This window comes from Microcaecilia unicolor, chromosome 6 (assembly GCF_901765095.1).
Source record: "Microcaecilia unicolor chromosome 6, aMicUni1.1, whole genome shotgun sequence".
Taxonomy (NCBI): Eukaryota; Metazoa; Chordata; class Amphibia; order Gymnophiona; family Siphonopidae; genus Microcaecilia; species Microcaecilia unicolor.
The window spans coordinates 270,402,089-270,420,373 of NC_044036.1; the positions used below are offsets into that span (position 1 = coordinate 270,402,089).

Sequence of the window (18,285 nt, forward strand, 5' to 3'; positions counted from 1 at the left end):
GAATACCTGCCAGAACCTCTCTCGGTCAGACGAACCAACCAATTGGTTGCAAGTACAACCTGTCCTAGGTCTGCTTCACAAAGACCGCTTTGATGTGGCCTGCATGGCGAGAGAATAGATGGTAGACAACTGAACTGAAGAACATCCATGACCCAGTGGTCAGATGCGATATGGGTCCTATCTCCAGATGAACTGCTGCAAATGCCTCCCCCCCCCCCCCCATGAGAAGTTCCAGAGTCTGGGCCCCCATATCCTTATTGTGCAGAGCAAGCAGGGCTGGCTGGTCCCTGAGCTCCATCCTGGCCCTCTCCTCAAGAGGACAGAAAGGACAGACCAAAACAAAGCATGAGAAGACCCCACAAGACAACTTGTTGAAAATGGCAAGGTCATGGACCATAAAAGGAATCCCAGGACCCAGAATGTGATACCTTGAACTCCCCCTCAAGTTCTTGACCAACTTCTCCAGGTCCTCTTCAAACAAAGAAGTCCCCTGTTAAGGCAACTAAGGCGCATCCTTAAGAAGCCAGATCCACCAACCCACTGACACAATCACAAGACTATGCTCTGTGACCAACAAGGCCATGGTCTTTGCCAAGGCCCTGATCAAATCATACAGGGTATCTGCTAAGAAAGTGGGTCTTATCTCCAAATTAGCCATCATCTGCCACCTCTCTTGGAACATCTGGGAATGTCTACCCAATGAAGACAGGTGGGGGCCACATATCCACCACCGATGGCAGCCTGCAGGGCCAAGGCAGACATCTCAAATGACCTTTTAAGAGCCTCTACGCACCAATCCCAAGGATCCTTGTAACCCTCCTCCGGGACTGCCATCTTCTAGGCATGCACCACCAAATGCTCCAGGCTCCACTGCAAGAAGCAGACAGACAATCCATTGTCATCACTGTCTGCAGAGGACCATCTAGACTTTGCCAGTGCTCCTTCACCAGCTTGCAAAGATCCTCATTAAATGGAAATACCCTTGGGGGCTTGTGGGTACCTTTCCAAAGGTTGGGGGGGGGGGGGGGGGGGGAGATGCTCTTGTCAAGGGACCAAAAGGTTGCTTCTCTTCTAGTTCCAAGCATTGTAGAACCTAAGGTAAGCCAGGACAATTTGTTGGCAAAAAAAAAAAGATGGGATCACCCCCCCCCCCCCCCCCAGTGGCAAATCTGAGTGTTTCCAGACCTCCCAGGGCCAACTCACCCTCCAAAAGTGGAACAGCAGCATCAGTTTGTTTTGGGATCACCAGTGTTAATGCCCGCGGACGCTTGGGTTCAAAAAGAATCATTCAGGCCCTAGAGCTCCTCTCAATCCAGAACTAAAATGATCCCAGATTGCTGCTCTTCAAGCAGTAGGCTTGATGCAGTACTAGTACAAAATCCAGTGTGAAGACAGGCAAGCTGGAGACCAGGTGACAATGGGGAGAGGCCCAGAGGGTTTAACACCCTCATTCCTTCTGGGGGCAAGTGGGCTAACAATCTGCCCTGTCCAAAGCCTCCTCTGCCGAGGCCTCGTTGCAAAAACACAACACAAGCCAGTGGCAGGAGACATGCAGCTTGCCTTTCCAGAATTAACAGCTATGTTAGCAAACGCAGGAAGAAAACACTCAACTGAACAGCGCGCTCCAAACACTACTGCAAGCTGGACAGGATCAAATAAAAATGATTCAATTACTGCTGTTCTGTTGCTGCTTTTGTTGTTGTTGTTATTATACTGTCACTGATAACTGCAAATTAGCCCCACAAACAGGCAGCCAAACCATCACTGTGCAGAAACTGTCCTCAGAGCCAAAAGTTGGTCAGCACGCATCCAGCGGCAAAAATGCTGAATCAAACCCTTCTGGGCTGCATTGATTCAAACAAAACATCTGTCTCTATTTTTTTTTCTTCTGCCTCCTGAATCCTCTGTAAATTTTTTGAAAATAGGTAAAAAGGGAACCCAGTCAGCACAGGCATCTACCTACCATCTGTGAGGAGACTAATACTGAGAGAGCTTGGGTCTGCACAGGACTGTGTCATGATTTCTCAGTCTCCATCTGCTGGTAGGAGGACATATACCCACTTGTGGGGAATTGTCTGGAGCAGATGTCAACTCCTATTTGCTGGAGACAGGCTATATCGGATATAAAGTGTGCCATCAAGCTAGTTTCATCTATCTACTGTAGAGAGGTGTGGTAGCCGTGTTAGTCCACTCTTAAAGGTTATTAATAGAAATCAAACAAAATAAAACATGGAAAAGAAAATAAGATGATAAAAAAAGGTCTAATTTTCTTTTCCATGTTTTATTTTGTTTGATTTCTATTGATAATCTATCTGCTGGTGAGTGGGTGTAGTCAAGTATTTCTGGACTGGTCTGGAGGGATGCTAAGAAACTTGCTTCAGACAAGATTTTTACTTTCATAAAACCAATAGTAATCTTCCACAATATCAGCCCTCTATATCAGCATTTCTCAAACTTTGTGGCCAACTACCCCATTGCCACAAAATCAGCCCATGCCTCTAGGGGGTCACTTGCTGTTTTATATGGACAGCCCACCCAGATTTTGATCCAAATGCAATTTGTGACCCCAGTTTGGGAAGCCCTTCCCTACATTGTAGACTACATGCAACTAAATGATTTTCTTGTATTCAAAGCCCTGCTTCAGCATGTCTTATGATGCTCAAAATTAAGGGTTATAAATCATAAGACTAAAATTTTTCTGAACATCCTGACCCAGATGTGGCATGATTGTAATACTTCAGAATTACTTTTTCATAAAATTTATGGCTGTAGTGGTGGACAGGCCTGCTATTGCCCAAACCCTGCATTCTGTCACCAATAACAACTCAGTCCGTGTTAAGTGTAAATATCACACATTTATTGTGGTCAATTATGGTAGGAAAGTTCTACATAAAAAATGCACATGACCAATTTTCAAATAAATAGAAATGCTCGTTTTGATGTGAACTTAGTTTGCAAAACTGACCCCTGATCCCTTTAACAATTTCCCCTCCCCCCTCTCCTTGAGGAGGGAGAAAAACAAGTTGACCAATTCCCTCCCCCCCCCCCCTTCTCCAAAACTTAAGTGAGCACTACTGCTAACGAAAAGCAGTAAACAGCCATATAGGCCAGCATTTTACTCCACTGTACAGTGAAGATTCTCCACATACATTCTTGAATTAGAGTTTTGTCAATATTTTCCTAACAAAAAAAGTTCAAGTCCAGTATTTACAACATATTCAAGAATGCTGAAGATCTACAACTCATCCTTTTCAGCTTCATCTTCACCTTCACCACCAGGAGGTGCACCTGCACTCCCATAAAGCTTGCTTACAATTGGCTGTACAATATCTTCTAGCTCTTTCTTTTTAGCTTTAAAATCTTCTATGTCTGCATCTTGGTGACTTTCAAGCCATTCAATTTTTTCCTCCACTGCTTTTTCAATAGTCTCTTTGTCTTCAGATGACAACTTGCCACCCAGTTTCTCTTTGTCACCAATTTGATTTTTCAGAGAATAGGCATAACTTTCCAGCTCATTTCTATTGTCAATACGCTCTTTAAGCTTTTTATCTTCTTCAGCAAATTTCTCAGCATCATTCACCATTCTTTCAATTTCTTCAGGTGTCAGTCGATTCTGATCATTGGTAATTGTTATCTTATTTTTGTTGCCTGTACCTTTGTCTTCAGCTGTAACACGAAGGATACCATTCACATCTATTTCAAAGGTGACTTCTATCTGAGGAACACCACGAGGGGCTGGGGGAATTCCAGTTAAGTCAAAAGTACCCAGAAGATGATTATCTTTAGTTAATGGGCGCTCACCTGCAATACAAGATGGCACACGTGAATCAGCAACGCCTTTACTTTTGTGCAAGAAACTCAATGCAATACAAAAATTGCATTATGAAAGAAATTCCACAAAAGTTAAACTGCATCTACAATAGCAATACATGAACTGATAAAGGAAACCTGTACTTTGGTCTCAAAGTTTAGAGCAGTTACATATGGTAAAAGGAAGTGGGTGCACCAGATCCAATCCGTATCGTTGAAAAGGCTGTTCACTTAAGGTTATGCACTTGATTTTAACTGGATATATAAAAAGCTCCAGTATGTAGACAAAAGAAGGCATTGAGGCTGCTAAATGTTGGCAGCTTAAGTCTGTTAGTGGCTCTCCCAGGGAAAAGTGAGGTAAAGAGATGAGTGGTGCCTGGTGCAGACAGCCATAATTTTAAGAAACAATGGAAAAATTCTCCCATGCAGGGAGGCCCTGGAAACAGCTGCTCTGGGAGTATTACCAAGTGTGTGTGTATGTATGTATAATACTAGTCAAAGTATACACATCTTAAAATAAGATTACTTCCATCTTTATGCACAGTTCTTTGCTAATGAAAGAATTGTGTTTAAGCAGCGTTGAGAACTTATTTTATGAATGGGCAAGGTGCAAAATAATCTCTACCTTAACACAATCTCAGTAGGAAGTCAGTACAAGACTAGTGTCAGAAGATCTACTGCCCACAGTCACTAACCTTCATACACCTTGATTGTGACAGTGGGTTGGTTATCTGAAGCCGTAGAGAAAATCTGCGATTTCTTTGTGGGAACAACGGTGTTTCTTGGGATCAGTTTGGTCATAACACCTCCAACAGTTTCAATACCAAGAGTAAGAGGACACACATCAAGGAGCACCAGGTCACCTAGGAAAAAAAAAATCCACAAAGGTCACATCTAAGTTCCTTAATTGTCAATACCTACTAAGCAAGTTTAACACTGACAGGCTAAATGACCAGTAAAAACAAAAGTTGAAGACTGTATGCTTTCTGTAACACAATGCAACTTGATACTGTTGCAAATTGTGATTCTTTGAAGATCAGACTTCCACAGTACTCACCAGTATCTTGATCACCAGAGAGCACACCAGCCTGAACTGCAGCACCATATGCTACAGCCTCATCGGGGTTAATACCACGGGAAGGTTCTTTGCCATTGAATAACTCCTTCACAAGCTGTTGAATTTTAGGGATTCTAGTGGAACCACCAACAAGTACAATCTCATCTATATCAGATTTCTTCAGATCAGAATCCTCCAAAACCTTCTGCACAGGCTTCATGGTTGAACGGAAGAGATCCTAGGATGAAATACAAGATGTTTTTGTCACCTAAGAATATTTAGGAAATGTGTGTTCTCTTTAAATATCAAAATACATGAATAAAATTTTACATAAATCCATAAAACATTCAGTTTTAAGGCTTAATAGGTAATGCACTCTTAAACTGCTAGAAAAATGATCAACTTCCTTTCCAACTATGGGAGCCATTTACTAAGGTGTGCTAGCGTTGTTAGCATGTGCTTTGTGGGCACCTACATAGTTCGCCAACCTCTAGCAAGGCTTAGTAAACAGGGCCGTATGTTTCTTCTATAGGAAATCAGAAGAGACAAAAAGGTAGTATCTTGAAATAAAAAGTTTATATAGAAGACCACTGAATGATCAGTTTATTTACACCCCAATACTTCAGTTTTCCCTTTTATACCAAACAGCAAAAGTCTGACAGCCTGGTAAGTTTTGCTTGTGAATATTAATGGCTCAACACTTACCATATTTAGTTCCTCAAACTTAGCCCGGGTCAGTGTTTCAGAGAAGTCTTCTCCTTCAAAGAAGGATTCGATTTCAATTCTAGCTTGATGTTGTGAGGATAAGGCTCTTTTTGCCTTCTCTACTTCACGGCGTAATTTTTGCACTGCCCTATTGTCTTTCCTTGCATCTTTTCCAGTCTTCTTCTTGTACAGCTTGATAAAATGCTCCATCACACGCTGGTCAAAGTCCTCACCACCCAAATGTGTGTCTCCATTGGTGGCCACTACTTCAAATACACCATTGTCTATGGTGAGCAACGAAACATCAAAGGTACCACCACCCAGATCAAACACAAGAATGTTCTTTTCACCCTCCTTTTTATCCAAGCCATATGCAATGGCGGCAGCAGTACTGTTAAGGGAAAAAAAGGAAAAAAAAAGTTGGAATTTTTACTACTGGATAGAAATTCCTGCTCTACAAGATTGTGTATGATTAGACTTACGGTTCATTGATTATTCTCATCACATTTAATCCAGCAATGGTACCAGCATCCTTAGTAGCCTGTCGCTGGGCATCATTGAAATAGGCTGGTACAGTAACCACAGCATGAGTAATCTAGAAAGAATATCCAAAAATGTACACGTAAGCCACAAAAACTTATCAGTAAAAAACAGCACACAGACTATCAGGTGGATCAATTTCTGTTTCCAAATAGCCTTGTTATACCAACTGAATTTCCTCAAGTTGGCAGAGATTTAAAGCTTTATTAATGGAAGAGCACTGTATACAGTTCCTTATGATTTGAGATACTATAGAACAAATTTATCACTTTAATTCTGCCATTAATTGGCATCTAATTCCAGGAGCTACTAAGCTTGAAACACAAGTTTCACAGAAGCAGAAAGTGAAATTTATGCAGTATATATTGGAAGGGGCTCTGTTACTATGGGCTTAGTGCTCCCTTATGCAGGTCTTTCCTGCATAAGCCCCCTCTTACTAATGTGGCAGTAAAAAAGCCTTTTCATTTATGGCAGTGCACTGTTAACCTTTGTGCAGAAGCCCTTACCACAGGGTTATTGCTTCCATGCTCACTCTCTGCCTCAGACAACCCCCCCCCCCCTCACAAAAAAAGTGCAAAATACCAAATGTACTGCAGCTTAGCAAATGGGCCCTTAAGACTTACTGCAGATGTCTGAAAAGTTACAGCAGGTAATTACCTTTTTTCCAAGGTATGCTTCAGCAGTTTCTTTCATTTTTGTTAGAACCATTGCAGAAATTTCTTCTGGAGCAAATGTCTTTTTCTGTTCACCTACATCCACTTGAATGTAAGGTTTAGTCTTTTTTTCTATTACCTATTGAAACAAAAGAAAAAACAAAAAAACACTTAACTGTTACAGCTAATTTGTTGTATAAGGGGTGTGGTGTGAATATAAAATGCTAAGATTCAAGGTATACTAATTGCCATTCTACTAATCCAGTTTACCAGCTGTTATTTTTTAAACAGAACTTCTATTTGAGGTCTGTCACTTTGCTTATGACCAAAACATTATGCATAAAATACTAGTGCAAAATGATGTAGCAAAGAGATACTCAGGCTATAGAAGTCAAGACCAGCCACCCACCTTGAAAGGTAGATACTTGATATCTTGCTGAACTGAGGGATCATTCCAGGTGCGACCAATTAAACGTTTGGCATCAAACACTGTATTTTCAGGATTGGATGTCAACTGGTTCTTTGCAGCATCACCAATAAGACGTTCTCCTTCTGGTGTAAAGGCCACATAAGATGGAGTAATCCTATTACCTTGGTCATTTGCAATGATCTCAACACGTCCATTCTTGAATATCCCAACACTATATTTTTTTTTTGGGGGGGGGGGGGGGAGGAAGGAAGTTTTTTTTAAACATTTTAGTGAATACATTTTGTGCATCTTAGAAAATGGATTCCAGAAATTAAAGGAGCTCTTATGACAAGATACAGCATATACTAAGTGTACAGATATTGAATGTAAAAAAATAAAAAAAGCAAAAGCCTTAAAACCCCTAAATTTTGCAATTTGGGCATCTAAGTTAAAAATAAACTAGCATAACACTCATGCATATCATGCACACAGCTTGAATACACAGTGCACAGTTACCCAGATAAACTAGACATTCATATTATGTTTTCTTCCAAGAACTCCAGTTTCATGCTGTTCAAGAACAATCTTATGCTAGCACTTTATGTATCTGAACAAACTGTCCTACTGAATCACTGTAGGAGGCATTTACATACAAAAGTAAAAAGTCTTGTTAAACCCCAAGGAGAACATTACTTGAAAAGTTATATACCATGAATACGTTGTCCCGAGGTCAATTCCAACTACTGTCCCGACATCTTCCTTTTTGTCATCTTCATCAGCAAAGACACTGCTGATAACCAGCAGCACAAGCAATGACAACTTCATGCTGATCATATAACAAGCACAAGTAGTGAAAATACCTAATTGGGTAATAAAGAAAAAAATTAACCGTTATCAGCTTGTGACGTGACGAGAGCTCGATACATATTATTAAAAGCCAGACAGATTATTCACAAGAAAGAAAATGAGAAGCGTACTATCTGGGCAGTGGGCAGGCAACAGCTGCTGAGGTCATAGTCTTAATAATCCTCCTCCCTCCCAGGGAGAAAAGCGGAAGCGAGAAAGCTGGGACAAAAGTTTAAATAGATAAAAAAAAAAAAATCGGAGCAAGAAGGCATTGCCCACGTGCTCTGAACTACAGATAGTAAGGGCTGCTCATAGCCAGAGTGTTTTGTTTTTTTAAGTCTCGCACCGAACGGAGGTCCCCGTCTGTACGGTGCTATCATGGCGCCCCAGGGAAGTGACGACTAAGAGATAGACAAATAAGATTTGATGGAACCAACACAATAAATTGGCTGGTTTATGGAAAAAAAAAAAACCCCAACAACAACACATTCTCTCGAAAGGAAAAAAACAACTGATTCAGATACTACAAATACATCTTCATCGTAGAAGAATCAGCAATGACTAACAAAGGTGGTGTCATAAAACCTAAGTCTAAGTCAAACTCAAAATGCTATTAAAAAAAATAAACACTAAACCCATCAAATAAAACTAGACACCCCTAATGGGGTATGAGGGCCAGAATCCTCGTGGGAAAGTTACTTCCCGCAGAGTAGCATGCACTGTACTAATACAATAACCGACGACATCGATCAAAACGAATAAATCCAATTCTCTGCATCTCGAGAATTAGTGAAGACGCCCTTTCCCATACTGCATCGCGTGAATGCCCCCCTGTTCCTGGCACTATTGCCAACGCCGCTATCACTAAAGAAACATCCAGCAATATAAACCACCAAAAGGCACTCTTTTTCATAGCTGAAACCCACCACCAAACTTACAATGAACAAGACAAACCAAGGATTCTTTTCAGCTGCTCTACTGTTTTCGTCCAAGCCAACCAAGCTATTATTCACCGTCGCCAGTTATCAGTGTGCCGCAGTACACTTGCGCACCCTCGCTTATATAATGTAACCGGCTCCTCGTCGTGGAGCCTCCTCATTGGCCCGAACGCCGGGTGTTGGGCCAACCAGATTGGCTGCCGAAACTACGCTGGCCGCTCCGGATTCGCACACGTACCGAGCTCTGCCGTGACGCTCATAAGGGGCGTGGCAGGACTCAAGTCCTTCCCAGGGAACTGTGCCCTTCACAGCCCCTGTGGGCCAATAAAGAGCCAGGTCGTGCCAAGCGGAGTGTGTCGATTGGTCCTTTGGGTGGGCAGGTTGGTCATTTCGGGCGTCAGACGCACGCGTTGCAAAATTGGCGGCGCGACACGACTTATGACGATGTTTCTGGGCGCGGGCACCTGCTCTATTCTATGGGACCGAGTCCATTCTTGAAATTTCTCGTTTTCTTTTTTGTTTGGTTACTTACTGTAGCTTTACTTATATGTTATATTAACAAGAACAAATGATAGCTTAGCGCATTGTCTTATAGAATTAAACCCTTTTATTACTTTTGATCACCCTTAAAATTACTATATTTTAAAATTAGAAAGTAATGGTCTATGGAACATTTGTCAAGGAATGGTCGCTCTTCTGGTTGAATGGCCCAAGACCTTTCTATCACTTAGTCTTTATATTTTTATAACACAGAACTCATTGGAATTCTATTAAATCCTGTTATCTCCTAAAGACTGATGTTGGTCTGCGCCTATCAGAAAGGTACATTTAAACATAGATTGTTTAAATGCAATAATGGCTATACAGTGTGGCTGGATATTTGGCCTAAAATACCTTGCAACCTTCAAACGTATTACCTATATATCTCTTAACGATATAATTTGGAAATCTATTGCCCTTTCAAACTCTCTTTTAGATGAAGATGCTTCTTTATCTGATTTTTTTAAAGGGTCCTTAGACATGCTAGTGTTTTTAGCATGCGCTAAATGTTAGAGACACCCATATGTTGCTATGGGCATCTCTAGGAATTGGCATGCACTAAAGACACTAGTGCACCTTTGTAAAAGGACCCCTTACTTATTTTCCAGTGCTCTTAAATTGATTATTCAACATTGGAAGGATAATTCCAGTTTATCCATGTCATGGAATACTGTTTTATTACTTAAGAAATAGGAGGATATTTCATTACAATTTATTCCTGCTACATGTAAACAAATGCAAGTGGGGTAAATTAGACTGATGTTTATCTGTTTCTTCATCCAGTAATGAATCTTCGTAATTAATACTAAGACCTTCTACTCAAGACTTTTTGTCATGTTCTGTTGATCGTGTTCCACCTTTGAAGCACATCATACTTATGCTATTTCATTGATGTTTACAATTCGGCTTACCTTATTACACAGTTTTTGTACAAAACTTCAAAAATGATTTAAAAAGAAAGTGATGATGTATGGCCAGCCCGATATATCATTTTTTTCTGTTTTCATGAATACCTGATTTTCTAAACATAAGTTTAAAAGCTCCAGGTGAGACTTTGCATAATAGCAGTGCAGGCCTAGTATTTAATTCAAACTAAAGTCCATTAAAGAACGGAGGGCACATCTCCAGTGGTAACTTACACCCTAATTCTAAACTTGCTTAGCCTATAAAGTTTAGAAGCCACTGCATGCCCTATCACTAGGACTGGTACCATGGAATGTTGCTATGATTTGGGTGTCTGCCAGATAGGTAGGATCTGGATTAGCCACTGTTGGAAGCAGGATACTGGGCTAGATGGAGCACCGGTCTGACCCAGTATAGACATTCCTATGTTCTTCTATGCTAATTAGCTGCTGACTTACATTAAATACCAATTATTTTCACTAATTGGTAGTGAATAACAGCACTAAGTTGGTATCAGAATGTGGTTTGCTTGGCCCCTCCAACAAAAAGGTGTGCCACTGCCCCTGCATTTATCAGAATTTTAAATAGAGGTGTTGAATAAGTAAAAATTTTAATCGTACGTAATCTTATGATTAAAATAATTACACTTGAGTTAACTCCGCCCCCCCCCCCAGGGTCCAGCATCTCTCTGCCCCTTCCCCACTGCAGGTTCAGCATTTCTTCTGCCTCCCCTTCCCAAAGGGGTCCAGCACATCTCTCTCCCCCCACCATGCTGACACTAGTAGCATTGCAATGATCAGCCCCTGGTACTACTGCCACTATTACAGACCCTGCTTGATGGAGCTGATCTCAAACCACTCCCCCACTATGCCCTCTTATAATCTTTGCAACCCTGAGGACTGTTGGATGATTACAAATGTAAAACAGGATTGCTGTACCTGCCTTCCTTTGCCATCCCCTAGAGTCTTCCTGCAGCCACGTCACACCCTTGTAGAAACAGGAAGTTGCATCAGAAGAGGAAGGACATGGCTGCAGGAGCCGGCAGAGGAATTGCAGGTCCAGTAATGCAATCAGTGGTGGGTGCTAGAAAGAGAGCAGCCTGGCACTGTAACAGTTAACTAACATTAAAATGTTTAGTCACAGAAAATTTTAACATGTTAATCATGTTTGTTAATGCAATTAAGCCACATCCCTAATTTTTAGAGGAATAAACATAAAATAGCCATACTGGGTCAGACCAATGGTCCATCGAGCCCTGTATCCTGCTTCCAACAGTGGCTAATCCAGGTCACAAGTACCTTACGGAAACCCAAAAGTAGCAATTTCAATGCCATCAATCCCAGGGTAAGCAATGGTTTCCACCATGCCTCTCTCAATAGCAGACTATGGACTTTTCCTCCAGGAATATGTCCATACCTTTTTATTAAACCCAGATATGCTAACTGCTGTTACCACATCCTCTGGTAACAAGTTCCAGAGCTTTACTATTCATTGAGTGAAAAAATATTTCTTCCTATTTGTTTTAAAAGTATTTCCATGTAACTTCATTGAGTGTCCCCTAGTCTTTGTACTTTTTGAAAGAGTAAAAAAAAATCACTTTTACCTGTTCTAAACTACTCAGAATGTTTTAGACCTCAATCATACCCCCCCTCAGCCATCTCTTTTCCAAGCTGAAGAGCCCTCTTTAGCCTTTCCTTATCTGAAAGGAGTTCTAACCCCTTTAATCATTTTGGTTGCTCTTTTTTTAACATTTTCTAATTGTGCTATATCTTTTTTAAGATATGGCGATCAGAATTTAACACAATAAGGTTGATTTGATGTAAAGAAGAGCAATCTATTTAACTTTTGTATTGACTGGTTATAGAGGATATGATGTAAAGACAGAACACAGGAAACTGCATGATATACAAAGAATTGATCTTTGCTGACCTGCATATATAGATTAAAAGTTGCAATTGCATCAGAATTCAGTTTCTGTGACACTAGGATTTCAATGAATGACCCAATGCTTAAATGAGTCAAAGCAGAATGAAAACTTGTAATGAGTCAGTTACAGTCATAGGCTTGGAATGCACACTAATTTCCAACACAGTCGATGTTAATAACATTTCATTTAATACAGCTAAATCTTTCATGTGCTCTATTTTTGTAGGGCTTATGAATGTTACTAGCAACATTTCAAGTGTATCAGGTTTCAGCACTTCACCCAGCCCTGTTCTAACATTTTTCTCTATAAGCAGATGTGTTGCAGAGGGAGAGGACAGACTTCAAAGCTTCTTAGGCTAGTAATCATGTTTCCTAATCATCCTGCTAGACCAGTTCAGACAAGTGAGTTGTTTTACCTTGGGCATTCAACTGGTGATATGCTGAGGATATGTGTCTTCAGCTAGGGGCAGCAGAGCATCTTTCTGGTTAGAGGGGGTCAAAGAGACCAATCTCAGCCCCATCCCAAGCTCTCTATTTGCTGATGCAGTGTTGCACACAAAATTCCACTGCCATTGGTTTTGAGCCCTTCTCCACTGGACCCAGCAGCTCCCAGAGTCCAGTTGCATCCTGTTTGGACCTGCTTTCTTGGCTAACAACATGTATGACCTAAATTAAATTGAGTTTAGGTTTATGCAGTGCATTTTTTTCTAGCGAAAAAGGTGCTGGTACTCAAATGCCAGGCCACCCTTCAGGGGTGGGGTAATTACTGAGGACTCACCCCACAATAGCCAGGCCCCCTGCAACCAGTCACAGAATCTATGACAAGGCAGAATTTGTGTGTAGAGCCTGAGCTCTTTCATTAAAACTTAGGGACCATGGGTCAATTTTAGCAAACAATGGAAAAGGTGCCGGTACTCAGAACCCCCAAGTACCCCCTCAAAAAGAGCCCTGGGTTTATGGCCTCAGATATAGTGGCTTGAAGATGGTTATGGTTCTGTAACTAGTCTGCAGATTTAGCTTCTCTTTGGAAAGGACCTCAAACATTTGATTAAATATCTTACGGGCTAGGCCACACATATTACCTGAAAACAGAGCTTATATTTCAGTTAAGAACTTGCTAGGAGGCAGGTCTCTGCCTCCTCAGGTAGATTAAAAAAAACCAAAAAGCCTCTTTGTGGGTCTTCAGATGTGTTGGGTCCTCCGCCAAGGTCCCCAATATGTGCAAAGAGCTCTATTCTTGTACTTGGAGGTGACTAAGAATTGATTTCCAGCAATCATCTGACCTCTTTGGGGGTCCAAAGAAGGGGAAAAAAAGCTATATAGGCAACCATATTACAATGGTCCATAGAGGTGATTTCTTCAGCCTTCATTCTGCAGGGGCAGACCATCCATAATGGTTACGGGCTCCTTTAACTTGGGGGCTGGCAACCTCTTGGGGGGGAAGCACATACAGTCTCTCCAGAAGAAATTTGCAGAGCAACAACTCGGTCATCATTGCATTCATTTTCAAAGCACTACAGACTGGACATTGTTTTCACTAGGAAGGATGTGACCTTTGGCATAAGGGGAAATGGGACTTGATATACCGCCTTTCTGAGGTTTTTGCAACTACGTTCAAAGTGGTTTACATATATTCAGGTACTTATTTTGTACCAGGGGCAATGGAGGGTTAAGTGACTTGCCCAGAGTCACAAGGAGCTGCAGTGGGAATTGAACTCAGTTCCCCAGGATCAAAGTCCACTGCACTAACCACTAGGCTACTTCTCCACATAAGGTGCTCAGAGGGGGTGTTTTCAGTACTGCCTGTGTGCAGAATTGCTCTGTTACATCACTAGTCCAGTAGACAAAAAGGAAGGTAAAATTTGATAGTATCTAGTCATTTTCTGATTAGTCCTGAGACCAGTCCAGGGTGCTGCCCAGATTTAGGTACTTTTACTTGTACTGGCTGATGCTGGGGGCCCGGATTCTCAAGCAGGCAGGCAGTGGGAGGAGGAAGGAAGAATCACTAGACACGGATAGTAGGGGATTACAGGGGGCAGAGGAGAATCGCTAGACATGGATGGGAGGGGAGGGAAGACAGAATCGCTGGACATGGATGGGAGGAGAAGGCAGGGGAGAGGAGAAATGCTGGACATGGATGGAGAGGAGCATTTCTGGACATGGATGGAGGGCAGGGGAGAGAGATTTGCTGGACATGGATGGAGGGAAGGATGGGGGCAGAGAATTGCTGGACATTGATAGAGGACAGCAGGGGAGGGAGGAGAATTGCTAGACATGGCGGGGTGGGCAGGGGAGAGAGGACAAATGCTGGACTTGGATCGAGGAGAGGGGAGAGAGAAGAATTGCTGGATATGGATACAGGGGAGGGAAGAGAGGAGAAATGCTGGACATGGATATGGATGGAGGGTGGCAGAGAAAAATGCTGGACATGGACACGAGGGATGTGAGAGAGGAGAAATGCTGGACATGGATGGAGGGGTGGAAAGAGAAAAGAAGGAGATACATGTGGATGGAGATGAGGGAAAGGGAAGAGAGGAGAAAAACTGAAAATGGATGGAGAAAATAGTCAAAAGCTGGATCCATGTTATACCTCTTCCAGTCAATTCCATGGAGGACCCAGCTTTTACTTACGGATGTAGGGCAAGAAATGAAGAAGAAAGGAGGAAAGTAAAGAAATAAATGGAAAGGAAGCCCTGGAAACAGAGTTAAAAGAACAGATAAGAGAGCAGCAGAATCAGAGACTAGGACCAACATGATCAGAAAAACACTCACCAGACAACAAAGGTAGAAAAAATCATTTTATTTTCATTTTAGTGTTTGGAATATGTCCAGTTTGAGAACTTACATCTCTTATTTTGCACTGTATAGGAGGAAACATGTTTCTTTCTGTTTTCCTGTTAGTGTGCTGCATGCAGACTCTAGCTTCTTAAGATTTCAGGTTAATTTTTGAAGAATTTGAAGAGGGCTTTCTCAGTTCTGCATGTGTGACTGCAAGGCCAAGTGTCTGAATAGGGATCTGTTAGGTTCTGAGATTTTTATAACATATTGTGCTTCAGATTTGGCAAGACCGTTCTCCTAATTCCTGGTCTGTATGCAAATTTGGTTTATGTCATTTTTGGTATACTGGAGCTGTAACAGCTTATAGAAATTATTTATAATAAAAAATAAATCACAAGTTATTTTTTTCTCTCCTATACAGGTATAATATTTTCAGTGATACCTGTTTATATGTGCCATGGCTGGTAAAATGGGTGTGAATACTGTGGGTGTGACTACCATAGGGGCAGAGCCATAGATGGTGACCCCATCCCTAAGGTTACCCATAATGAATACCGGTACCTTTTTTCCTACAAAAAAAAGCACTGTGTTCACCTCTCCTTTTCTGTCAAAACTCAAGGTAAAGATATGGTGTAGGTTCCCTTCATATGTTCTGAAGGATGTGTTTTTGGAGCCCTTCCCCAATTGGGTGATGGTGGCTACTAACAGCAGCTTCTGGGGCTGGGGAGCCCACTGTTAAGGTCATCTGGTCCATCAACAGATTGGAAGGAAGAATTCAACTAGTATTGGATAGGTTCTATTAGATACTAGTGGGATTGGTGGACTAGGTGTTGTATGACAATGCCACAGCAGTGATCTATGTCAATAGATAGGAAGGCACCTGGAGCAAAGTGGTAGCCAACGGATATCACCTAGCTTTGCTAATGAGCAGAACCACCTTTGATAGCTCTCTTGGTAATCCATGTAGCCAGCACCAAGAATATAAAGGTGGGTTTCCTCGGTTGGCATCTCTTAAGATCTAGGTGAATGGGAACTAATTCACCTGGCATTTCACATGGGCTTCTTGACATGAAAAATGATGGTGACCTGTTAAAATGCAACAGTGAATGGTTCTTCAGTCACAGAAGAGAATAAGCAGTGGTTGAAATCAACACATTAATTCAGCTGTGGCCCCAGGAGAGTTCATTCTGTGTTTCTCCCTTTGATCCTGATGGGTTGGGTCCTGCGCAGGATAGCAGATCATACTAGCCTGGTCATTCTTGTAACTCTAGATTGGCCTCACAGGTCATGGTATGCCAACCTCATTAGGCTTTTGGTGGAGATCCCTCTACCACTGCCTCAGGGATGTGGGCTACTCCATCAGGACTGGATCCTTTCTGGCTTACAGCCTGGGCATTGGAAAGCTTATCTTAATGTGGAAAAGTTCTTTGGCAGCCATGGTTGCCCCTCTCCTGAAGGATTGCAGGTAATCTTCACCGCTTACAAATGCATGTTTGAATCTTAGTGTGCAGAATGTATCCTATTGCTAATGCGGACTGATGTCCCTTTAGTCTTAGCCTTTTTATAGGCAGGTCTAGAGAGTGGTTTGGTCATAAGTTCACTTAATGTACAGGTTGTGGCGTTAGCCTGCTACAAGGGGCAGGTGAAGGGAGTCTCACTAGCGGCACACCAGATATTTCTTGATTCCTGAAAGGATTTAAGCAAATCTGTCCCCCCTTACATTCCAGTAATTCTTCTGTGGGATCTTAAGGTAGTCTTGTGTGCCTTATAGGCATATTTTCAAAGCACTTAGCCTTCCAAAGTTCCATAGAAACCTATGGAACTTTGGAAGGCTAAGTGCTTTGAAAATATGCCTATTAGTGGGCTCTCCTTTTGAGCTTCTTTAGAGAGCAACACTGAAAGATCCTACCTTGAAGGTGTCTTTTTGGTTGCAATCTGCCCTGCCAGGCACATTTCAGAACTGCAAGCTCTCATGCCTTTTCCATGCCTTTGCAGCACAGCCAGAATCCCTGTGTTCAGTTCCATCATTTTTACCAAAGGTACTTTCTCCATTTCACCTAAATCAGATGGTCTGTCTTCCAGCCTCTGATGTTTGGAGGGCTTGATTTGGTATTTGAAAGTGACAAATGCATTCCAAAAATCAGACCATCTTTCATACTTTTCAGCGGGCTGCAGAAGGGAGATGCAGCCTCTAAGTCCTCCACATTCCCCCAATGGATCAAACAGCATGGGTTTTAAAGTGCATTCTATAAGAGCTCAAGTGATAATCTGTATGGGAGCAACTATTCTATTAAACTGCTCATTTACAACAAGAGCGGCATCAGTTGGCAGCCTCTACACAAAGTTTACATTTGTGTTGATTTTTGCTAATTACACGTAAACATATGAGTGATTATATATATACTAGTAAAAAAGGCCCGTTTCTGACACAAATGAAACGGGCGCTAGCAAAGTTTTCCTCGGAGTGTGTATGTTTGAGAGAGTGTATGTAAGAGTGTGCCAGGGGGCCCCCCTCCCTCCCAGTTCCAGGGTCCCTCCCCTCCTTCTCTTCGCGTGCCAGGGTCATCCCCTCCCTCCCTCTGTCTCCCCTCCCTCTTCCCCATCCCAATTCAGCATCTCCCTTCTGTCACCCTACTCCCACCATGTCTACTATCTACCCTTCTCTCCCTGAGCAAGCATATTTCCTTTCTTTCCATCCTTCCTTGATCCAGTATCTCCTGTCTTCCCTATCCTCTCTACTCCTCTATCCAGCATCTTCCCCTTGACCAGTGGCGTAGCAAGGGCGGGGCGGTCCGCTCCGGGTGCATGCCGCTGGGGGGAGGGGGGGTGTCGGCTCTGCTGGTTCCCTGCTCCCTCTGCCCCGGAACAGGTTACTTCCTGTTCCGGGGCAGAGGGAGCAGGGAACCAGCGGAACCGTCCCCCCTCCCAAGCTGTATGGCAGGTTGTGGGGGGGGGGGGGGGGTGGATCAGCTGTGAGGCATAGTTTTTTTTTTTTACTACGGGTTCTGATGGTGATGTCACAATGCGTTTGCTGACGTCAGCCTATGCTACAGAGCCTAGCAGACCGAAGAAGTCACAAACACAGGCAGCAAGACCAACAGAATGTTGGAGGTGAGAAGTATTATATAGGACTAGTAAAAAAGGCTCGTTTCGGACACAAATGAAACGGGCGCTAGCAAG

The 18,285-nt window shown here is 42.4% G+C and overlaps 1 protein-coding gene across 2 annotated transcripts; it reads right to left on the minus strand.

Moving 5' to 3' along the window:
* Nucleotides 1-3,020: 3,020 nt before the first annotated feature.
* Nucleotides 3,021-9,064, minus strand: HSPA5 (heat shock protein family A (Hsp70) member 5). 2 transcript variants are annotated; one of them, XM_030207412.1, is made up of 9 exons: nucleotides 8,959-9,064; nucleotides 7,884-8,034; nucleotides 7,175-7,406; nucleotides 6,770-6,904; nucleotides 6,055-6,167; nucleotides 5,573-5,963; nucleotides 4,868-5,105; nucleotides 4,506-4,673; nucleotides 3,021-3,801 (listed from the first exon to the last, which is right to left on the minus strand). In XM_030207412.1, exons 2-9 carry the CDS (start codon nucleotides 8,006-8,008, stop codon nucleotides 3,236-3,238), a joined length of 1,968 nt encoding a protein of 655 aa, XP_030063272.1. In that variant the 5' UTR covers nucleotides 8,009-8,034; nucleotides 8,959-9,064; the 3' UTR covers nucleotides 3,021-3,235. The 2 variants fall into 2 exon arrangements, with proteins under 2 accessions (XP_030063272.1, XP_030063273.1); XM_030207413.1 differs by having other exon boundaries at nucleotides 8,975-9,060.
* Between the last annotated feature and the right edge of the window lie 9,221 nt (nucleotides 9,065-18,285).